The sequence below is a fragment of the Tympanuchus pallidicinctus genome, unplaced genomic scaffold, assembly GCF_026119805.1.
Source record: "Tympanuchus pallidicinctus isolate F22 unplaced genomic scaffold, pur_lepc_1.0 scaffold1, whole genome shotgun sequence".
NCBI classification, from domain to species: Eukaryota; Metazoa; Chordata; class Aves; order Galliformes; family Phasianidae; genus Tympanuchus; species Tympanuchus pallidicinctus.
In genome coordinates, this window is record NW_026294618.1 from 80,080,325 (window position 1) to 80,105,170 (window position 24,846).

The following is a 24,846-nucleotide window of genomic DNA, read 5'->3' on the forward strand; positions in this document are numbered from 1 at the left end:
GGGGAAAAAAAAAAAAAGGTAAATAAAATCTTTAGGACTTGCAGAAATACACCATGGTTGTCGTGTATAAACAGTCACATGAAGAATAAGAATGATACAATAACTCAGAACAATCAGTTCACTGTAATGCTTCCAGTGTCATAATATTTGTGTTACTTCTCACAGAATACTCTCAAAAAAGCACTTTTTCTGAAGTGTGAAGCTGTGTTCTGGTTAGAGGAAGGTAAAAGTCTCTTGCGTGCAGTGTTGTGATTCTACTGAACATGCAATTTAACACTGCCGTGTTAATTTATACTCTGTAAAAGAACAAGATGCTCTGGTTAGAAGAATGTGCAGCCTGCACATTTAATGCAGTGTAAGAAGCAAACACTCTCCAAACACCATTTTTGCTATTTTACAGTGCTAAGTTATGGGAGCTGTAGGGCTGGAATGTGACTAAGAGGTATATTATAGCCTGTCAACCAAAATTACTTTAAAGACTCTAATTTTTTCCTCTTAGCATTCTGTTTACTCTGACACTTCTTGCAACATCCATCATTTACTTGAATGAACCCATTCTTTATTGATGACAACATCTGTTATAGACCAGAGAAAAAGAAGTGTTTGTAACCTTGATCCTTGAAATAAGCTGGGAGAAGAGCTTAGTTTTAAGATCACTTGTAAATGTCATAAATTGTATGATTATTATGCCATAGCATCAATGCAAAAGGGAAAAAAAGCTCAGGCTTACTTTTAAGTCATTTTGTATAGTGTTCTGGCGAACTTGTCTTTTTTAGAATTAAATGTTTAATGATACATTTATATGGCTCATATTTGGTTGAACCTGAAGTTTCTACTGACTGCTGTTACAAAATTTACTTATCAGGAGCAAAAGGGTTCTTCCCAGTATAGGTACAGACCCTTTGCACTTCAGAGAAAGTCAAGAACTCATTATTATCTTAGCTATTTTGTCAGGTATTGATGGTTTTAATATCAGAAGCCATAAATGGATGTTTTTCATTATCAATATTATTATAAAACTACAAAAAGACAAAAGATTGTCCAGCAAAGGAATTTATTCTTTAGATGCCTCTGAACATACCTGGTTTCTTCCTTCCCTTTCAATCTAAACTATTTGAGTGTACTGTATAGAGAAAGCATAAAATGTTTGTATCACGTCTGTGTATGCAGATAGTCATTGTGCTGTTTCCAAACAAATGCTAAGAGCATTGTTTTTGTTTTGCTACTTACCATTAACATCCAGTGCATCAGAGTTCTGCCTGAGGTTTCTGCCTCTGCGAGTTGGAATGCTGGGGGTGGCCCTTAAGCACAACAAGGCAGAAGGATTTTGGAGCTCAAAAACTGGCAGTGTTGCTGCTTGCTACTAGCAGCTTCTCAATCCATGCAGTACAATCTTCCTGGATTGATTTCACGTGTTGTACTGAGAGCTCTTTTCGACTGCTAATCCCCCATGTGAGAAGCAGCTGATTGTCAAGTTGCATTTGGGTGCGGGTTCCACCTGCTAACTAATAAAGCCAACAACAGGAGAAAACATTTTTTGACAAGTGCAGAAACCTTCCTAGCCTGTGTGCCAGTAGAAGGCTGCATGAAGTCGTAGCATTGCATTTTGTTAACTAGGAAAGCAGAATGTTGAGTAATTTCATGTATTTTCAGTCAGCCGTTGTGCGTTTTGGCATTGGTTTTGCTAGCATAGTGAAAGCCTCAGTAAAAAAGAGACAAGTTAATGAAGGTGTTTAGCATGTGTCTGTGGTTAAATAAAAACTTCTGGAAATGATAAATTACGTGCCAACCCTTGTTCTGCTTTGGTTTCTTTCCCACTGAGGCTGTAACGGGAGGTCATTGTTCTCTCAGTAGAGTTTACATTCTGATCTCAATCTGAGTGAAACCTCCCCTTCAGATCTTGCCAGGATCTTGCCTGTTATTGTGTTCATATTTTTGTTTTGTTTTATTTGTTCAGCAGTTAACTGGATTCATTCAGACACAATTGGTGCTGTAATTGTTGCCAACTCTTACTGCCTTTTAGGGAGATGAAGGTGGTCTGCCAGTTACCTGTTAACCTGCTAACAGGTTTTTGGTTAAAAGAAGCCAAATGCGGTCTGCTCTTACTCAGGAAAGTGTAGCACAGCTAATACAACATGTCATAAGTTACCTATTTGCAGCAGTAAAATTCTGGACCACAAATTGTAAAGCAGTATTTCAGAAATTCCTTGAAAATGTAAATCAAAATAGGATGCAGACTGGATAAAAATTAGTTCTGAACACAAAGTCCTGGAGAGGGAAAGGTAAAAGGCCTTTTAGTGCCATGGTGGATTCTGCTGCCATGTTTGCTACTCAAATTATGTTACTAGGAAGCTTGTTGGGAAATGGGAAATGCAGTCACAGCATGATGACTTCTGACAGCCTTTTATGCTCTTTTAAGTTGGTGAATTTATCCACAGGTTGATAAAGAGAATAATTCTTCAGAAAAAATATAAAGTCAGTTTATGTGCTTATTAAAAATAGAGCTTTAGGGGACACAACTGTAGCACTGGTATCCACTGCACTGTCTTTAAAAGACTGTCGGGACTTCTGTTATTTAGGCCATTTACTTAAAAAATGTTCTGCATTCATCTGTAAATGCCCTTAGTGGATGGCACTGAGCTAGTCCTACCTATGTATTTGCATCTATCTAGGAAAAAAATAGCCTGTGAATTTTTAGCTTACCAAACTTTAATAAACCCCATAGTGCTGTTTCTGTAACTCTGCACTCACTTTTTTGACGGATTTTGTGGATTCCTCGTGATGTGTAATATTGAGCATAAGCTTTTTTTTTGTCCACTCCTTGAAAATGAAGGTGTTCCCATTTCTGATATGCACACACAGTGCAGCTTTGCTTTTGTGTGCTGCCTTGGATGCAATCTCATATAAAACACTTTGTCTCTGCAGTCACCTTTATAGGCAAGTTGTACAATCTTCTCTTATTTTCTCAACCGTTATTTGTCATTTCCAAAGCGTCTCCAGCTGTGAGCTCTCCTTCTGCCAGAACTGTTATCTCATTGTAGGTGTGAAGAATTGGGGAGCTTCTAAACTGATGGTTCCAGGTCTCATTGCTGCACTTATTGGATCATAGCTGGTGCAGAATCAAAGAACTCAAAGCTTACTTGATTTTTACAAGCACACTAATAATGATCAGGAGCCAAACTTACATGAAACTGTGTTGATAACTAGTGAGGCCCGAATAGGTCTGTTCCCAAAGAGCTTTCCACCAGGCTGTTGTCGATGCAGATGAATTCCTGTCTGCTGCCACCTACTCTTCCCTGGCTTTGAGCTTGTGCTTATCCAAGCTGAACTTCTGACTGAGGCTTCCATAGCAGAAGTTACAGCTTAATTTTTCTGGCAATTTACTTTTGAATCCAAAATCAGCAATTAGGGACTGTTCAACTACAGTGCTTTCCAGTCCCAATGTGTCACGTTGGCAACCTGTGTTTCTGACGCATCATCGTCTGCAAATGTTTATAGACTGCACTGTTTTTCTCTCTGTCATAACAAGCAACCTTCACTTATACACGCATTATGTTTGCAAAATGAATTCATTCTGCCTTTGTGGTGGTGGTGTTGTTTTGTTATATTTTTTTTTAATGTATTCAAGAACATCAGGAGGTGAAAGCAGTTCATCCTCAGCTGTCTTTACTAGGAGGAAATGCTTTGCTTTGTGGGAATAACTGGATGTTAAGCAAAATCCACTTGGCTGGGAGAGGGGTATTCCTGGGGGGTGTCTGAGGATGGCAGGCTGAAATTAGTGATATGGCTGGTAGGAATTGAGACTAGTGCTGTGGCTGATCCACTATCAAGACAATGGGATTTGGAAGGCCCGCAAGAGGGGCTTTGCACTTGAAAACATTTCACCTGAATCTGTTTTGGAGGTAAGCCTGAGAATGGGACCTATCCTAGCTATGGAGTTTGGACTATGGGGTGTAGCTATAATGTTGCACATAGCTTTAACGTACCATAGTGATTTACTCCCCTTGTCTAACCTAACTGTCATAGATCAGTGAGCAGCTTGGAATGCTGGTGCTGGAGCAGGCAATTGTATTCGGCTAGCTAGCAGATCTCATACCACTGATTGCACTGATGCCTACATAGCGCTTTTTTTTTTTTTCTTTTTTTTTTTTCTCTTTTGTCATCTGAGGCAATCTTATTTTGTGGTCTGGTTCAGCATCCTGCCCTCCCCAGCTTAGTTTTCCTCTCTCTGTCATGCACTGAAGCAGAAGGGATTTGGAAAGTGGAGAGGCAGCTGCCAGCTGGAGGAGTACTGCTGCTAACACTTGTGTTCAACTGTTGTAGTAAAGGTCTTGTCTCCCATGTTGCAGGGCTCCTAGAATTACCTGTCTGATACAGCTGACGGAGGAAGCAGTGTTGGCTGGCACGTTTGAAATGCATTTTAAACTGTTAAATCAGTGTCTGGAAACTGGTAGAAATGTATTCCTTCTCCCAGCCCAGAAAAGTCTAATTTACAAACAGATAATAAACAATGCTGCAGAACATGCATTGGCTTAGATTGTGGCTGTCCAACCTTTTAGCTTACCTGGGCTGCACCAGGCTGGTTTGATGGCAGTAGCTGCAATTCTCAGTGAAGTCTCAAGATGTTCCTCTGAGACTTTTGCTGTAAGTTTACTATTTCTGCACTTCATCCTTGAAAATAGTTGTTTACAAATACACCTACTGCCAAAAAAATCAGTGATGTGAATAAGGTGTGATAGTGAAGCAAGGGATATTTTTCTCTGGCTTAAAGATAGGGCTTAAAAATCTGATAAAGAGAAACAATCATATTTTTCAGTTGAATGATAGCGTATTTATGGCCAACTGAATAGAATCACTGGTATACAAAGAAATTTATGATTTTTTTGGGCAATCTTGAAACTATTCACAAATTTCTTTATTAGAACAGAAAATCATGGCTTTGTATTTTTCTCTGCTTGCAGGACCGTGTTTAGCCGGTATCAAAATGCGTAAAATTATTTACCCTAATTTGTGCTAGGTCTGCACTGAACCCTCTTCTTCTTTTTGTTACAATGCAGACAGTGTTAATAGGGCACCAGTGTTTCAGTTGTTGCTGAGTGATGGGGCTGGGTGCCATGGTGGTGTGGTGTGGGTGGCCACACTGCAGGTTGTGCCGGGCCATGGGTTGGATGTGCCTGGCTTAATTGTTGCAAAATACTCATCTTTGTTTTTTGTTTTGGTGTTTTTTTTGTTTGTTCGTTTGTTTTTAAGCATTGACCAAGCTATGTCTTGGGAGGTACAGAATGAGAAAAGAGAAGGGGATAGGATTGCCTAACTATTTCTAGATTCAGTTCAGCCCAGGCATGTAAGAATGTAAGACAGTGCGGGCACAAAAGGAAGAGCATAGCACAGGTAGCCCTGGAGGACTTAAGCACAGAGAGGCAACACATGGGTAAGTTGGATGAGAATAGAAGGAATTCCCTTTGTGAACAAGTTGTGGCTTGAGTGGGAACCTGGGAAGGAGTTTGTCCTGTGGTTGGTATGGATTGCTGTGTTCTCTTGAACCCGCTCCTACAATATATTGAGATCTAATTTTGTGCAGTGGTACTCTGTTCTTTCTTTTTCAGTAAGTCATAATACACTGATAATGGTCTCTATTGTTTAACTGAAGTGTGAAGTATTATTTCATTTTTGGTTCTAGCTTAAAGTTAAGAAGTATGGAGGAGGGAGCTGCTTCTCATAAATAACTGCATTTAATACTAAAGGCAAACATGACGAACTGGAAAATTAAAAATTATGGCTTTTCCCGCACTAAGAAATCTTTACTTATTTTAATGGAAGCTATAAACATTAACAAAGGATTTTCTCTTTCAGATAACCTAGTGCACTGTTTCACATTGCAGTGTTTGTGGTGTTTGAGATCAGGAGCAGTCAGAATGATAATACCTTTGCTGGTATTTGGGGGTGATTTTCATTATTCTGGTATTTGAGTAAAATGTATTAAATTAAGCAAATGAGATGACGTATGGAACCTTGATTTTGATAGATTTCCAGAAGAAGCAGCCAGATGATGACTCAACTCCCAGCACAAGCAACAGCCAGTCAGATTTGTTCTCTGGAGAAACAAACAGTGACAACAGCAATACCTCTCTAACCACGCAGGCCGCTAACTCCAACCAGCAACTTTTGACAGAACTGAATGTAACTTCACCGAGCAAAGAGGAATGTAAGTGCACAAGTCCTAAGTGAGAGCAGAGGAAACAAATATGTTTCTCGTCATTCGCAATGTTATGTTCTGCTGACTTCTTTTTGGAAGTAAAGGAGGTCTGTCTTTTGATGGTAAACAGTAGAAGTTACTCAGGAAATGCAAATTGATGATGTTAACCAAAGAGCAAAGGAAAAGGGGTCACAGGAGTTTCTGGTTAACTTTATAGCTGTATGAAATGCAGCATGCAATTTAATCATTTAATTTTATTATTTAAATAATTTAATTATATAAATATTGAGGCATTTTTGTTTTGAGAATTTTTCTCAGACTGATAGTAAGTTAATATATGTACTTATTTGATTTTTAATCATTGCAGTTGCACATAATGTTGTCTGTAATGCGTGTTTGTTTAAATTCCTGCTAGGTCACTTGGATAAACTAAGCTTCGCATGGTCACCTGCCTCTTTATTTCTTGTTCTCTCTTGAAATATCAGGCAAAATTTTTTCCTTGAGCTAGGCTAAAGAATTTAAAATTAGTAGAAGTGTATTGTGATACAGAGCTTCACTCTAAAGCTCTTTACAAGTTCACACTGTATATTGAGTTTAAAAATCTGCATTCTTTAAGTTAAGCTTAAATGAATAATTTATAGTTTCATGTTGCTCAAACCATAGCTTTATTTTAGAAGGTTCTCTCCGTAGAGAGAATTTCTCTTGAGCTATGTTCATCTATGCATCTTGTGTAGTAGACAGATGTACAAGTTGTAAGAGAAACACACTCATTTTTGATGGAGAATCTCCTAGAGCTGCACTTATTTTTCTGCTGAAAATAAGGATGCCAAAAAAGCACAAGGATTGAGAGATCTTTGATACGGCACGATTGCTTTCAGTTGTGTTCAATGTTTGCGTAGGATGATTTTTACTGAGTTTCAAAAGTATTTATTCTTTTTACAGGTAGTTAGGCTTTGCATTTATGTTCTTCTTGTTTATTCAGAACGGCTATGGACAAAGCAGTAATTGCTGTTGTGGGATTGCAGTACCTTATTAGACAAAAATAAAATGCTTAATTTAAAATTAAGTTTTCTACCTATATAAATGAATACTTTCAGAAATACAGCAAGAAGTGATAGGCACTTCCTATTGTTTAAGCTTGAACCTTCTGGTATCAGTAATAAGGGTAAACTTGCTGTGTAACTTGTCACTCCTTCACACGCACAGTTGCTGCAGAACACCCATCTCTTCCTTCTGCCCAGCATTTGTCCAGGGGAAACCTGTAGTATCATGTAAAAATAAAAAACAAAGCTTTAAAACACCCTTCCAGTAAAATGTTGTGCTGTAGCATCACATTTGGGCATTTGCAGGGCAGTGGGATTCAGCACCTCTGCTGGCTTATTAGCAGAGATCTACTATCTGGCATTACGGGGTGCTTTTCTGGTGCTTATTGGGTCAGGTTTCATGAATTGTGTTCAGTGACGAATTAAATTGTGTTAAAGTGTTTCTCTTGTGGCTGAGAAGCACTTGGGGGTATATGGGAAGGTGATTACAGAGAGGGAAAGAAGGGAGAAAAATCATGTCCTTCACCCTGGATCGCTGTGTGCTTGTGAACATACACTCAAGGTGATGGATATTAGGCAGTACGGCCTGCAGAGCATTTGAAAATATTACCTATAAAAAATTCTTTATGACTTCCTGCTGGGGTGATTTTAAGTGAAATACAGTGGAGAGATTTATTTAGAGCTAGAGCTCTTTTTGTCTTCTCTCACGTCCCCACTACCTCTTTAATGAAGCTTAATACCATTTATCAGAAATAATTATGCACAGATGGAGCTTTTCTGATGGGTAATGGTCTCAGAGTGGAAGAGTCTTTCCTGTAATGAAGAATGCAAAAACTTTAAATGTCTTTTTGATTTTAATTTAAGGGCATCCTTTTCTGTGCAATATTTATTTTTCAACAAGTTCTGTAAGGCACACGCTGCTCTCATTGTAGCTGTGCCCTTTAAAGACTGATACTTTGCAGCGTTGTGTGATGATGTACAGCTATGTTCTGTTCAGAATAGAATTGCAGTAATGCACCAGAAATCAATATATTGGGTTATTAAGGTAATCCCCATCAGAGAATGGAAAGATGAGAGCGCTCAGGAAGGAGTCTCATGATGTACCCCATTTCTCTCTCTTCCCTGTCGTGCTTCTGAGGAGAATCTCACATCCAGGCATTTGCTATAGCAGTTTAGTTCCCACGGTAAAGAGTTTGGGCAGAATTGTAGCAGGTCGTTTAGGCAGTTAAGAAATTCCACTCATGTTACGACGACTGAAGAGAACCATAGAAAGCTCATGTGGTAAGATTTATATTCTGTATTGGAAAGACTGTAGGTTTTTTTATTTGTTATTTCCAGTAGTCATTTCCTTTTTAAACACTCAGTGAGTGATGGAGAGGAAATGTTCCTTGCACTGAATTTTTAGGAGTTCAGTGTGACAATTACTGAGCTTCTCATATCCATGCCCAGGTCACAGTGACTTTTTTTTCCAAACCCTCAGTTCTGAGCAGGGCTGCTTTATACATGGAAGGCAGTTCTCAGTATTACAGTTGCGGTCAGCAAAAATGCATTAAGAATTTATGCCAAGAGATGGTGGTGCAAGTTTCAGGATGTTTTTTCCCCCCTCACTTATGCTTTGGTTTTATGAAGTATTGCATATGGTTTGTTTGACTGATTTTTAAATGCTTTTAGGGAAATGAGAAGCTTTAGGGGAAAAGACTTCTAGGATTATTTTGTTTGTTTTATTTTCCATATATACTACTCCAGTTGCCTTTTTCCATCTCAAATTTTCCTGTCTTTTATATTGTCAGTGGCAGCAAGTTTTCTGCAGTGAGCTTTTGCAGATAAGGAATGTATTGATGCTGGTACTGCTTTACCAAGTCTAGATTTCCATGGGTTTTAATGATCTGTTTCTTAACAGGTTGTTAAATCAGTCTAATTGTTGTTCCTCTGCTTATCCATGCGGATAAGTTTCTGTGTGTTGAAGTTCTGTGTAGTTTTAATGTATTCTTATCTTTCACTTTGGCTCTTTTCATTTAGGAAGTCAAGGCAGAAGTAACTTTAGTGTTAGTCACCATATCAACTGGCTGCTTTGGCAATGGTTTCCTTTTTCATTGGGAGGGAGAGTTGTTTATTTCTAACAGAGGAAGAAGGAATTTGTGAAAGGCCTTCTGCTTCTTTCTGCCCCTTACTCCACCTTAAACTACCCACACTTTTAAAAAGGATTAAAAAAAAAAAAAAGCTTGTTAAGGAAGGTTTTATGTATTTTGGTAAGGAAAAGGTCACACTGAATATGGAATAATTTTGTGTAGTTTCAAGTCTTCATTGCTTTCTCTGAGGTTGTCACATTATTTTTCTGTCACTGTGTGAGTAGACCTAAAGTTGACACTGTGCAGGTTTAAAACTAACCATGTTGTTACGTGACAGGAGAAATGTCAGCGTGAACAACTCGAATTCTGGCTGCTGGATCAGATTTGATATTTCAGTAGCTCTTAGCTTCAGTTGACATTATTTTATTTTAATTACGTCCTTAACTCTTCCTGGCCTCCTCAAATTAGCAAAAACCACAACTGAAAAAGGACAGAAGGAATATCTGATGTTTCAGAGCTGTTAAATGCTTTGCATTTCTACAGTAAAGACTTTGTAAGAAGATATACAGAGACCTGAGGTATTGCTTTAAATGTCACAAAATACGCTGGGATTTCAGCATGGAAAGGGTGACAGTCACTGTCCACACCTTAACTCTGTGTGCTGTTTCTGAAGCCTAAATGTGATTGTCAGGGCTGAATGCCTGTACATTTTTTTCTATTTATTGTTATAGCTTTCAAGATTTGAACTGTTGCATATCGAGCTTCAGCATTTTCATCAAATTATTTCAGATGCTTTTCAAGCATTTGATTTCAAGCATATGATTTTCAAGACAAGTTTAAAGAAAGCTTTAAAACATTGTTTCTCTCATTAAACGTTTGCATGTGCTGTGAACGCTGAGTTGCAACCAATTATGAAGTTATTTTGGTGAATTTACTTTTTGTACATAAGAGGCTCTACAGCTGGCACACAGATGCAGCAGGCTCCCATGAGAGATCCCTGGCAGAAAGGTGAGAGATTGGTTTTCTTTCTGCTGCAGCTTTTGAATGTTTATCGTCTACATTTCATGGCTTATTGAGGCATGACTGTAAAAAGCAACACAGACTACAGTACTAGGAACATAATAACTTTTTTTTTGGTCTTCTGAGTAGTAATAATGAAAAAAATACAAGTTGTCATTTTTTTTCAACATAACCTCATCAAAAGTGAACAAACAAAGCAAATCTTTTTTTTTTTTTCTTTGTTGAATAGCCTTTTCTCTGGCAACACGTGAAAGATTTCTACCTACTTCAAACTACTTCAGGTTTTGTATTTTGCTTGGGCTTGTCAGGGGAGTCAGAAAGATCAGCTTTCCTGTGCACGCTCTGAAAAATACTTGAGAAATGACCTGTTCATTGCTATACAACTCAGTTTTGTATATCCTGTCATTTTTATAGTTCTGGCTATGGGGATGTTCTTCTGGCTCATCTTTGATTGAATGTTACGTATGTACCTGCTTTTATAATATATTAAATATATAAACAAACCAAGCTAGAATTTATTTTGTCTTGCTTGTTAGAGATGGTTGTAGAAATTAATTTGCTTTGCTGCTGACCTGTTTGTTTGATACCAATTAGTAGGTGTTTCCTCCTATCTGAAAGAGTGCAGTAACAGCTGAAGTTGCTCTTGACTACAAAACTGGCCTACTTGACCCACGTGATTTAATATTGCAATTAAACTCACATAACTAACAAAGCTACAGAGCTTTGTCATAGCTAGATAATGGTGATGAGGAGTAATTCTGATTTTCCTTACAAACTCACCAGATCTACACATTCTTTCTTCTACTCAATTTTGTCAATTTTTATCAGGAAAAAAGAGAACACGCACCTCCACTACAGAAAATGCATCTGGTTGTTGTTTGATGTTACAGTCTTTGGATCTGTATGTCACAAGAACTAACTGTTCTCTCAGCTTTTTCATATTATTGTGAAGTTAGGTAACAGTAGGAGATGTTTTTCATCTTATGAGATTATTTTTAGCTTTATTTTCTTTAAAGGTACTCTGTACAGAAAGAGCCTTTTGTTAGAGCTTAATGTTAAATTAACAGTAATCCAGTTTTTCATTTCATTTTTTAAATGTGGGTTTTCTTGAACATTTATCACAAAAGATGCTTTTTTTTTTTTTTTTTTCTTTTTTTTTTTTTTAAGCACATTTTGTCTGGAGATCTACAACAATTCTTCAAAATACAGAGCTGTTCTGAAATGGATGCTATTGGAGTTGCCTTCTGAGAAATGCTGCTTAAAATTTGGTGCCAGTACAGAACATGTGGGAGTTAGAAATTTGATAAGAAAAAATATACTATGTGTGGTAGAAGAGTTGCCTTTGGCATTATTTGAGGATCTTTCCCTAAGTTTTAATCTGATCCTTACAGTCCCAGTGTTATCTGAAGAACGTTTCTTAACATATAAGCTAGAAAGATCTGGCCCACAGATTGATGAAATGAACACTTCTTTCCCTGCCTGTGGCATGATAATTTCAAAATATAATGAAAATCAGCAGAATAAGACCACTGTTAATTGTTCTCTCTGATTTATAGTCACTTCACATTGCAGAGTATATAGTGCATCCTAGGGTCCCATTTATTAAAGTGAAAGGACCTCTTGGAACATGAAATGGAAACTCAGCCAGATAATACAAATGTGGGTTTAGAACTGCCCACTTATCAAGCTTATATACAAGTATTTCTAATAATATAATTTCACTGCCAATTTCAAAAGCACATTTTTACACTTCAGATGTTATCCATGAAGGAGGGAAGTATCATGTCTACTTTGCAAATGGGGAAACTGAGGAAAAGCAACTAAGGGAGCCTGACAGCTGTCAAATGGAATCTGAATCGTAGCTGTTTCACTTGTTTCTGTTGTTAAATACACCAACAGCAGCAAAGTACTCCGGTTTTCATTTCCTTCTGCAAAAGCTGCACATAGATAAAAATCCACAGAACAAATAATGGCACGTTTGTACAACTAAATTTTTAAAAGTATATGTTTGTATGTGGTATAATCCTCTTATCAGCTTGGTAATGACGTGACATAAATTACACGTTCTGCTGCAGGGAAATAGTGAAGTGCTCTAAAATGCTTTGTTTTTATTTCTATAGAGACTATCCTGTCTGTCTGGAAACTGAAGTTAGAGATTTACATCACCATTTGTTTATGTATTTGTGTTTGTAATCAACGACTTTTTTCAAAAACTCAATTGTGTAGATTAATTAGATTAGATTTCTACCGATTCAGCAAATGTACATTACTAGATTGCTGGTTTTGACAGATTTTCAAAGATGTTTTCTTCCTGTATTGCAAATAGAAGTAAAATTCTCCTTGTTCTTGCAGCAGCACTGCCTTTCAAGAATATTCTCCTCTTTTATGATCACCCTCTTCCTGCCTCTTGCATAGTCAGAGCTGGTCTTTTTCTGTAGAGGAGGAACCAACACAGTGCTGAAAGCTCAAAGCAGCATTCGGATGTGCTCAGAGAGGAACAAACCTTACGAAGCTTTGTGCTCCTTAATTTAATTTTCATGTTTGTTCGTTATCTGGCTTACAGATTTTGTATTATCTGTAATTGTTTCAGTGCAATATTGTGTTCTTATGTAAGCACGGATTCACTCCATTCTGCAGTTTTCCTCTGGTCAATGGGATTCAGAATGCTGTGCTTCAAAGTACTGTGCACCTGGCTCAAATATTGTGGATTGAAGGAGAGTTTGTATTTTTTGCTTCTTTTCATGCACGGGAAAGTCTGAATCACTTCACTTTACTGCCCCAATTCTGAAGGTTCTTTAACAAGTTACACCCTCTCAGAGCATGTCCTGCAACATGGGTTCTGCTTGGCAATCCTTAGTCTTTCAGGAGGATAGGTAAGCAATGTGGAAAGGCATTCGATATAAACACAGATAAATAAATTTGAATAGACTATAATAATTAAGAAAAAATGCTGAAATACGGGTAATACATAAAATCTTACTACTTCAGAGATTTTCCCGAGAAACCTTGTTTTTAAATGCTTGCTTATTCATTGAGTTGCATAGTTCTTAGTAATTTGACAACCTGTTTTTCCCAATCGATGTATTGGTTAGCAGTACCTACCAGAAAGCTGGTTGTATGAGAAGCCAAAAACATAGCAGCTGCACTAACGGGACCCATTCTATGCCATATAGTGTTCAGGTTAAAGGATTTTGTTTTGTCCTTTCTTAATAGTGTTTGAATTTGCAGACTCAGTGATTGTCACAATTATTTCTTCAGTGGCTTTTAGTATTTTTGCATTTTTAATCATCTGCTCTCAGAACTACATTATTGCTCAGCGGCAGCTGCTTTTGTTTGGAAGAGGAGTTGTAAATGTCAGAAGGCACGTACTGGAAAAAATAGGAGCAGAAGCCACTGTTTAATCTGTTAGTTGGATATAGAATAGAAAGATATCTTTATTCTTCCATTTTAATCTCTTGGTTATACTGAGAAAAATAAATCTACAGTCCTGTGGGTGTTATGTTAGAAGTTAGACGTGTGGCCTTTCGCTGTGCATTGAAGTGTTTTGTGTATCAGAGTCAAATTCCCTTGAAAAAGTTATTTTTCAGAACAAAGGTACAGATCTATCCTGAAACACTCAAAGTCATAAGCTACTTTCAGGTATAGCCAAAAAGCTCTGCTGTAGCTGACTTTGCTTTGCTCTCGTGCAGAATTTTTATCAAAGCTATGAAAAATGCACTCCCTTATTTCAAATAGCATTAAGGTATCTGTGCTGGGTGTTATGTACACTAAAGGATTCAATATAACGACTTCCACACAGAATTGTACAGTTGAGCCCATACTACATAGCATTGAATTATGCATGACATTTTTAATGATACAACAAAAACAGTAGCAGAAGGAAGCCCTGCAAAGGACAGGGAGCCTTCACTGTTTATTAGGCACTGTGCGTGCCTGTAATTATTAAGCATGTATGCATTCAAATCCCCAGATATTCTGTGTTGAAACTAATGCTGCGCTACACAAATTGAAGATATATGAAGGTAATGCCTAATGAAAGAAGATTAAGTGAAACAAAAACTAATACAGGGAAGTGCAGAATAGATACTAGCTTATTGTATTGAGAGTGGCAAGTGAAGATCTTAGGTTTAGTTGGATGCTGAAATATAAATAAATGTAAATATTTTCTAGTAATTTTGACGTGGTAATTTTGAGAATGGTCCCAGCAGGGTCTAGCCATTTGCTTGCAAGCCAAGCCATTGCCAGCTTGCCTTTAGCTTCCTGTCACATTAAAGATTACCTCTTGCACTGTTAAGAAATGGTGTATGTTACGAGGTGGATTTTTTGGGGAGACCAGGAAACTCAAGCCCTTCACTGAAAAACTTGTAAAAACTGTGAAATCTTTGCTTTCAAATGCATTGAAGTTAAATCAAATGCACCCCAATAATTCCCTTACAACTTTCTGTCCCCGTTGCCTACTTTTCCTTTCCTTTCATGGTCCTACGATGCCATGAGTGTTACAGTGTAGATTGGTAACCAAGGCCTTTTGCTTGGAGAAATATGTCAAAATAAAAAAAAAACTTGAAGGTAGAGCATCTCGGGAAAAGGTAAAAAGAAACAAACAGCTTACAACCAGGTCAAATTTAAAAATAATTAATAAGAGAAAAACATATCCCAAAATACACAGTGTTTCTACCAAAATCTACAAAAACTGAAGGGGAATAAAAAAGGGAATAAGCATTTCTTGGCACGTGAAGACTTAGATTAAAGCTTATCCTGCCACCTTTCTCAGCTCTGCTGTATGGACAGCGTGCTATTACTTACACTGAAGAAATTCAATGCAAACTTGATTATTGGTGTCTTGATAGCCAAACCTCTACTAGATCATAGAATCATAGAGTCGTTTGAGTCAGAAGGGAACCTTTAAAGGTCATCTAGTGCAACTAGCATCATCCAATTTATAATAACCAATTATCAAAGCTATGATATGTCATTACCAGTGGTAATGCTACTGTCAGGTTGTCTTGGCTTCCCAGTATAGGTTTTATTTTTATTTATTATTCCTGCCAGTTGCTGAATGCACTGAATTGGTTGCTATTTTAACAAGATCTCTGGAGAACTCTTCAGCGATGATGTATGTTGAGAAAAAAGCCAGAAAGTAATTTACTACTAAGCAGACACCAAATGAATGGGAACAGTCCAGAGCTCAAAAAAAACCTAACCATGCAAAGAGTTTATTAATGTATGACTGTGCTGCACTTTGAAAACATAATGAGAACAAGATAAGAAGCAAAGTCATTATCTTACTAGAGTCTGTGTCAGGGTTTCTGTTGACATCAAGGAAGTGCTCAGTTCTTCCTGTGTGTTAGTTTTAGATTGTTTAGCTAAGTTTCTAGCTTTATTCCAACATAAATAGCACCTTTGTCAACAATGGAAAAATCACAATTACAACGATACTTTATTAAAACTCTCTTAAAATACTGAAGTATAACACAACTTATCTCTTTGCTCCAGCTTCTTATCTGTTCTTTCAGTGTAAGACGTTTGGATTTGACTAGGAAGGAAATACTGAGAATAGTAGACTACTTCCAGATGTTCTTCTGAAGACAATTGTTTGTCAGCTTACTTTATATTTCTAAGCATAATTTTGATGTGGTGTTAGATGTTAAATATAGATGGCATTTTGAGACTTAAAATCTTCTCTGTTTGCAGGTGGGCCATGTACAGGTACAGCTCATGCCTCATTAACCACACCTACCAAAAGATCTTGTGACTCAGGTATGTGTTTCTGGGGGGTTAAGGAGTAGGATTTCGTATAATATGTAGCTGTATGATTGTAGCTTAATGATCAAAGCTAGTAACTATATCTAGAGTGTGCCAAATTGAAAATAGACATTGTTGATTTGCTGTTGTTTTATATAAAGTAGTTGTGTGGCAGAGCCCTGTTAAGTATAAGTCATTAAACATAGTATGTTTTCAGTTAGCTTTGGCTGCCTCAATAATACAGAAGTAGCTAGTTTAAGTACAGCAAATACTGTATTATTCTGGAAATCCTCCCCTTTGAATTTGAAATATCAAATATAAAGCTGTTTGGAGTTTTCTGGTTGAAAATGCAATACAGAAAGCTGATGTTTGCTCTAATCAAGATTAAATTTTTCCTGCTTTGGGTCCTTAACAGTGATTTTAATTCTACGTGGAGAATATAGATTAGATAATCTGTCACAGAGCTAGTGTTAGTGATGTGTTAGGTCACTGCCAGGCTGAAGTTGCTACATCTGCAACAGATCTGTCATAAGGAATCATACCAGTGCTTGTTCAGGAAGGCATCCAAGCTATCTGTGTTGGCTCAGACATTTTTCAGACTTTGGTTTTGCAGTGTGTTAAGGAGAGCCCATACAACCCTTTCCACTAACGCTGTTGTGGAAAGACTTAACCTCCTGTGGAGAGGCAGTGAAACGCATCTATATGGTAGCAACATTCTAGCTAGGTCTACTTCCTAGCTAGGAATTCTAGCTGGGTCTGCTTCCAAAATAGATATTGCCTGTATTTACATTTATGTATTAATTTAGCTGTATTGGATGCAGAAGGGAAGGGTTGTCTTGATAAAGGGCTCTAATTCTTTAGAAGTGTAAGGTAAATTTCCTCAGAGGTCACTCTTTCAAAAAGTCTTTCAAGCTATCATATATTTGGCTGAACTGTGGTTATTCCATGTGTGCATGTTATTAACTGGCTCGGTATGCAGTGGATTCAACTTAAGAAAAGCTGTGTTACCCTGCAGGCTCAGAGCTCTCAGATGATGCATGGTAAGCTGTGCCATTGTTGTGAATATTGTTTGCCCAAGGACTTTATAAGTTTGGCATTGGAAGGTGCTGGATAGAGTTTTCTCCAGAATATGAAGACCGGGTTTCCCTTATGTGGAAGCATACTTAAATAAACACTAGTGTTTGCTTCTATTTTCCTTGCAAACTACTCTGCTTTAGTCATGGTATTACTGAACTGTATTTTCTTTGTATGTTAATTATTGTAAATTTTAATGCCAGTTTTCATTGCAGGGTAATTAAATAGCTTTCTGTGATGTCATACGTATTGAAAACAGAGGACTGAATGAATATTCATAATATAAATGCACATATGATTAGCAAAAAGGCAAATCAGTACTTTATTTGTAGTGCCATATGGGAGCAGTAAGAGCTTCTTAGAACAAAGCCATTGAAGTTGGTAGATATGTTGGAAAACATCCATTAAATGGTTGGCTAACTTTTCTCAGTAGATCTCTTATTATTAGTTTATGCCAGTGTTTGTCATCTTGTATGTCTACGTATTAATCATTTGATTTGGTATTAAATGAGAAATAAGGGTATCTTAATCTGATGCCACAAATTTCAGTCAACTAATTCTAATGGCTTTATATTGCTTTATTTTCCTTTGTTTCTTCATTAAATGCTCAGTAATCTGCATATCTTCTTTGTTATCCCTTACATTAATAAACCTGTTACCAGGAGTTGCACTTTGCTACAGAGCTTGTCTTTTCAGTCTACTTTCCAGTGCCATCTTGAAAAGAAAGAAAAATCTTTTTTAAGTCTGCTTTTAGGAGTCTAGGTAGGAATGTGGGAATTGAGAGGAAACCATTGGGTACAATATGTTTGCCAGAAATGGTATGACATCTTCAAGTGCAGGAAGCAGACTGTGTGGATGGAATGTTTCACACTACATTCAGTTCCATTTAGTCTCCCTTCGTAGGACATTACTTAGGTGAATACAAGCAATGCATTTCAATACCACATATTGAATATAAGCCTCTCTTCAGTAAGAATTCAGCATTTCTTCTGCTCTGGAGCACTTTGAAGGAAAATTGTTTTGGTAGAATTCATCTGTGTGATTCTTTTTCCCTTCAAGCATAGTTTTTCCCTAAAGTCTGCCGTACCTCAGCATTTGAGATGGAAAATTAGAAATTTGACCTACATATGTTGCATGCAGGTTCCCATCAAGAGGATATTAAGGAAGGCATAAACCTTTCATATTTTATTAGCATTAATGTAACCACCGAAGAAAGATCAAAACAATAAATCTGTCAAGACATGGGGAAAGTTCTCTTACGAAAAACAGTTTTTACCTCATGCAGTTGTCAGCTTGTGTGCTGGAGGAGCTGTGCAGACAAAAAATGGTGTTATGACACCAAATAGCGGTGTCTGCTTTTGTTCTTTCTCCTTCCTCTTTGCCAGAATCACTGCTGTGGTAAAAAGTATTTATATTCCAAAGTGTGCCCATAGGACAAAGATTACAATGAAAAGAATGAGTAAAGACTTGCAATTATTAGTTTGGATGGTGCCTTGAAGGTTTTGCAGAGTCAGTAGTCCGAAGGTTTTGTAGGAAATAAAGATGTGCAGCTTTTCTTGTGTTTTGACTTGTTTCTTAATGGCTAAATACTGTTATGATTATGGCAGCTTCTCTGAGGCTTGCTTTAATCGGAAGGGCATCCAGATTCCACTTGTATTGGGTTCTTGTGTTGTGCAAGCAAGCACTGTGTAGCATGTTGCTCTTCTTTTTCTGCTGTGGAACCTAAAGATGATTTGATGTGCAATTCAAAACAACCAGATTTTAAAACAATATCACACAGTTAAAGAAAACTGGAAAAAATCAGTAGAGCCGTTGCAGTGTGCTCAAACTATTTTAAATTGTGTGTAGAGAGACCAGTAGATGCAGATTGTTGAAGTGCAGTAATAATGAAGTCAATTTGTAGATTGTATCCCTAAAGTTGGGGAGTTTTCAAATACATGGTTTCTCACTTGTGGCTCATGAGACATCTTTAATACTCTGTGCAGGTATATGGGCAGCAAACTCACATTTTATTAGGGTATCTGTCCTAGATGGCTGTGGCGGTATCTGTTTTGTGCAAGATCAGAGTATCTTGTATGCTCTGTGTTTTTTTTTAGTATGAGATTTGAGTCTAGAAGATGTAAAGATTGCACTAACAGTCATGCAGATGCACGGTCCTTTTTTGAAGATTCAGGTTTATTGATGTCATATAATAATACTTTGAGACTGAACCTCAGCTATCAGCACAGCAGTCTTTTTGGAGTTGTAGAAAGGACAATTTGTGAAAGTATGGATATTACAAATTTTCAACAACGCGCATCTGCAACAAGCCATTAGTTCTTTCTTTTTTTTTAATCAACTGGTATGAGTTGAGTAAGTACAAAAAGAACTGCTCCACCACTAATTAGACTTCTTTTATTCATCTGAAGTGCTGAGTGCCTGCGTAGACTGTACAAAAGCTTAGTGAAGAGACTTGATGCCACTAAAACAATTTGAAGATATTTTGCTGTTGTTTCAAGGGACTTCTAAGGTATTCTTCAGTGTTTGACTTTTGGAGGGCACTGTGTTAGAAATCCAACCTTCTTAGAGCTCTCTCACCAAAAGAAAAGCAATGATAGAACAGCCTTCAAGAAGCACTATAAATCACACAGCCCTGGCAATAATAGTGTCCATTAGAGATGCTCTTTTTTTTTTTCTTTCCTCTGCTCAGTTTCCAGCTGTACTCTAATAGACCAGCACATCAAGCAAGGCTGTAAATAAAAGTTATAACCTAATAGGTGAGCTCTGAAGTGGAACGGACAGGAGCTGAGGCATGGAGGCCTTATTATTGCTCATCAGCAATTATAAACAGGATAAAGTATCTGGGACTTGCACCGATGCAGCAAGAGCTAATAGAGGCTGGGAGATGACACTGTGCCGTGATCAGATGATGTATGTTGATGGGTTTTTACTGTTTCATCTTATTGCCTATTTCTTTGATGCGTTGTAATGTCTGTTCTGTGCTTCCATATGCATCTGGATAGACAGATCCGATTCCACTGCTGTTCGAAGAAGCTTGATGGCTTTTGTACATATACTTTACATCAGTTTCCAGTATTGGTTATCTAAGAGCCTTCTCAATTGTTACAATTATTGTAGATTAAAATTCATCTAATGGTAAGGATGGTAATAGTTGCATCGCTAAACGACATTAAAGATTTGCTGCAATTGTAGGATTTATTCTCAGTATCACCTTACTCAATTTTTAAAAAATGCCCTCATTCATTAATAATATGGGTATGGTTGGTCTTTTACACTAAACATCTAACGTGCATTTAGATTAAATGGGTTATAACCAGTGTGGCTGGAGAATCTGAAGAGGTGAATTTGGGGTCAATATATCAAAAAATTTGTTAAAAGTCAGGTATAGCTGTGATGATCCTTGCCTATGAGTTACAAAAAACTTCAGCTGTTCCTGGGAAGGTTTTTAAGAGCTTGTTAGCACACAGTAATTGGTAATATTCACAGAAAGTCTGTCACGATCTTTTATCTGTCACAGTGTCTAGCACACTTCTGTACCAGACATCTAAATCATCTCTTTACAAGGCCATGGAGAAAAAATGCCTTGAAATTTAGTCCATATTTCCTTTAATCTAAAGAGAAGTTCTGCAAGAATCTTCATAGTTCATACGTTAATCACTTATGCCATGTACTTCTGAATGGAATTTTCTGCTGGAGTATTGGAAAAAATACAACATTTAGAAACGAAAAGGTGTGCAGCAGCATGACAACATGTGAAAACACTGGTTTCCAGCCTTATCTACTCAATACAAATGGGATAAAATAAATAGATGTTTTTAAACTCTCTTAAGATTTTCGGATGGGAATATTTACAACTGCTTATGTTCAAACTGCAGTACACTAAGACAAATGGAAGCTCATTCTGTTCATGGTAGGCATTCATTTGAAATGAACTTTCACACCTGCTGGTTGTGTTCCTGTTTTCTTATGTGCTGTGTATGAAGTGAGGAAACCAGGCAGTTGTAGCGGCCTGTAGGACAACACATGTCTTGAGTCTTGGGAGCTAACAGTTCTGACTTTGGGATTAATCCCTTTCTCTAATCAGTCAGTCAGAGCAATTTATGGCAGGCTACTGCAGGCCTTAAAATATAAAGTCACTGTTATGGAACGGGATTAGTAGATCATAGAATCATAGAATCACCAAGGTTGGAAAAGACCTAAAAGATCACCCAGTCCAACCGTTCACCTATTCCCAGTAGCTCCCACTAAACCATGTCCCTCAACACAACATCCAGTCTTTCCTTGAACACCCCCAGGGTCGGTGACTCCACCACCTCCCTGGGCATCCATTCCAGTGCCTGACCACCCTTTCTGAAAAGTAATACTTCCTCATGTCCAGCCTGAATCTCCCCTGCCGTAGCTTGAAGCCATTCCCTCTGGTCCTAAGATGAAAATGGTAATTCATATACTTAATATTGTTTACCATTTTATGACATTGTGTTGTTGGCAATTGTACCAGAACAGGTTAATGCCACTTAAAGTGCGTGTGAGACAGTCAGATGTGATACCCATACACGTTGCTGATGTATACTTTCTGCTGACAAGAGGAAAACTTTAAAATAAAAGACTGCTCGTTCCTTGTAGTGTGGTAGATCAGCATAGCTGTATTCAACTATTTTGTGCAGAGAGGGATATTCTGCAGTGCTTTCTGGTTTGAGCAGCAGAAATGTGTACCAATTTCAGTAGATTCTGGCTGCTCGGGTATCTTGTGAGAAACAAGTTTTTTCTCACCCACGAGGAGAGGAAGAAAGTACTTTGATGAACTAGAATTTAAGAACAATATATATGTTTTTTTTTTAATGGGGAAGTGTCTAAAGGGTCTCCTGGCCACTTGTCACAGCTATTTGGGATCTGTCCCACCTTGTCAGTTCATCCAGTCAAATACTGAAGTTCACAAATCCAACATCCTGACCTGTTCAGATCAGGAAGATGACTTTGTTAATGATGGGCTTTAGCAAATGAAAAATACAGCTTTTACCTTTTTTTACTTTGGCATTTTATTGCACTGGAAGCTTGTTGAACCAGTTTAGTTTTAATTATTTATCCTCAAACACCTTTAAAAATGCACAGCCAGTTATATTTACAAACTGACAATTTCAGACAGCATCAGAGAGCTTCAGTATAACTGTTTCCTATTTTCTATTTAGAAGTTATGTTTCAGGAGAACCTCACAGAATCACCAAGACTGGTAAAGACCTTCAACCATCCACCTATACACCAACAGTACTTACTAAACCATATCCCTCAACACAAAATCCAAACGTTCCTTGAACACCTCCAGGCTTCAGTGACTCCAAAAAATAAAAATATATACAAGTAATTGTAGGGTCTCTTCAAAGGGTGCTGAGCATGAACAGGGGAAAAACAAAAAAAAAGAGAATTTTCTTAAAATTCTGTTAAGTAATTGTTATGCAAAGAAGTTACTTTTTTCCTATTTCATTTCCAAGTAATTATCCACGGAATAAACTTCAGGAAATAACTAATGAGACCAATATTTTGGACCAAAAGAAGATTGAAAACAAACTAGGTGTAATACATAAGACAGTGTACGTACTGTTGCATCTTATTTTCTGCGGTCTGTTCTGCTTCCCGAGTGGACATGTGGTCTTCAGTTCAAGTTAATTCAGATGCTTCCTAAAACTTCTGCTTTCAAAACATAAGAGCTTTCCACTAAAACAGCCTGAGTTCTGGTATCTTGCAGTCAGCAATAAGGTCTGCAGAAATTGTATTCTGTGCCAGGACGGGTTACATTTTTCCCATGAAATTGCTCGAAGAAACTAACACAATCAAAGTATACGCTGATCTTTAAGTTCTATGTAAAATACTTGAATTGGAAATGAATTTGGAAGTAGATTAGCTGTATATTTCAGAACCCCCATTTCATGCATCGGGTATTTTTTTTCTTAATCAAAACACAAGAGCTCTTAGGTACTTCTCTAAACATTGATCAGATCAATGATAGTCTCTTGTTGCAAACTTTCTGTTGCTAATGGCATCATTCGGGTTCTACAGTTAATGACAAATAAGTTTTTGGAAAGATAAATATTAGAAATATGTATGTTTTCCACAACTGGCAGGCAGGAGCTCTTTACAATTCCTCTTCTGAATCTGTGTTTTAGCCTTGGAAAACCCTCGTTATGCCGATGGGGGAAGGGTGTGCTTGTGAATGAAAAATAACAGAGCAAGGAGTTTTTATATAGAACTAGTTTCTGGGCTGTTCATTTGAAGAATTGCCTTCCTGAATACTGTGTACTATTTGATTGATGAGGACATAGTTGGGGTATACTACTAGGATTCTGAAGCACAGCAGCGCTGTTTACTTACGCAGTCTTGAATTGGGTAGCAAATCTGCAGTATTTATAGTGTTATCTATTAATGTTAATCCCATTTTAGACAGCTCCGTGAAGAGTAAGAGGACTCGCAATTAAAGCCAGCAAAAACAAAAGTGATGATGTGGGTGAATGCTTTTGGATTTCCCATTTTTACCTGATCCAGTATCTATTTGTATGTGTTTGCACAGAGGTATTCACATATGCATATATGTATATTTGAATACTAGCACCTAGTCTTCAGGTGCTGTGGAATGGCAGAGACGTTTGCATTGACCTTCGTGTTTCTTTCATCATACATATTCCTGTGTTGTGGCTTTTTCCTTCCTTTTTGTGGTTCTGTTTTTCCACTTAGCTCTCAGTATTTGTGCACTGTTCCTTCACTTAATAATCCTGTTCTTGTGATTCAGAGTTGAACTGAATCTGCCTGTGTCCTTCCCCCAGCTCTAACCCAAAGTTGCTAAGGTATGTTTTCTAGAAGGGTAAAATACAAATATTTCACACACCCAACAAGAGATGGGCAGCAAGCACTAGTCTGACAGCTCAGCAGCACTAGCCAGCTTCCTCTGCCTTTGCAAACCGATCAGTTGTTGAGGGCTCCAGAAGTGTAGAGGCATCACACTTTGATGTGACTCAGGGAATGACCTTCTCTGGCCTCAGCCTTAAAACAGACAAGGAACTGGGCAGTATGAGTGCCTGAGTACATTTAAATACCTACTTGTTTGAATTGGTGTGTATGTAAAAATGTTTAAGAAATAAATTAATATTTCCATTAACTGAAGATGTACTGACATCAGAGATGCATGAGGAATGGAGTAATGCAAGAATTTAACCATGAAAGAGACATAGTACTGAAGCCTACATAGGAGATGAAAACTAGTTCACTATTTGCTTAATTTAGCAATTATGAAATTTCTTGACAGGAAAGGATAATATGCATTTTCACACTCTAATTATAACTTACATAAAATGCATGCAGTATCCTGTGTAGCTCCCTGTTAGTCTTACTATTTTCAACTTGCATTTCATTCATTTATGTTGCTGGCACTGGATGAGCCTCTTCCGTTTCATTAGAGATGGCAGTTAATGGCCTCATTAAGTTACCCTGCAGTACAGCATGCTTCCTTTTGACTGATGATAGCACCAACAATACAGGCTTAGAGGAGGAAATGTAAGAGAGGCAAGGAGTTATTGCTTATATTTATATGTTGGTGCGATATATATTTTATATATATAGACACATTCTCCCATCTAGAAATCATATCATCACAGAATAGCAGAGGTGGGAGATGATCTTATCCAGTCAGATTTTGGGTACCCTCAGGATGGAGCCT

General features: G+C 37.5%; 1 protein-coding gene and 2 long non-coding RNA genes across 3 annotated transcripts in view; 2 read left to right on the forward strand and 1 right to left on the reverse strand.

Moving 5' to 3' along the window:
- ZFAND3 (zinc finger AN1-type containing 3) overlaps positions 1–24,846 on the forward strand; it is a 130,242-nt gene that overhangs the window by 81,288 nt on the left and 24,108 nt on the right. The window contains exons 4-5 of the mRNA XM_052695516.1: positions 6,026–6,205; positions 16,020–16,085. Of these exons, the coding sequence (XP_052551476.1) occupies positions 6,026–6,205; positions 16,020–16,085 (246 nt within the window). The remainder of the gene's footprint in view (positions 1–6,025; positions 6,206–16,019; positions 16,086–24,846) is intronic.
- LOC128087231 (uncharacterized) lies at positions 6,232–11,332 on the forward strand. The gene is made up of 2 exons (XR_008209716.1): positions 6,232–6,303; positions 10,743–11,332. It is a non-coding gene; the product is annotated as an uncharacterized LOC128087231 (long non-coding RNA).
- LOC128086990 (uncharacterized) overlaps positions 14,569–24,846 on the reverse strand; it is a 435,001-nt gene continuing 424,723 nt past the window's right edge. The window contains exon 7 of the long non-coding RNA XR_008209629.1: positions 14,569–14,578. This is a non-coding gene — a long non-coding RNA (uncharacterized LOC128086990). The remainder of the gene's footprint in view (positions 14,579–24,846) is intronic.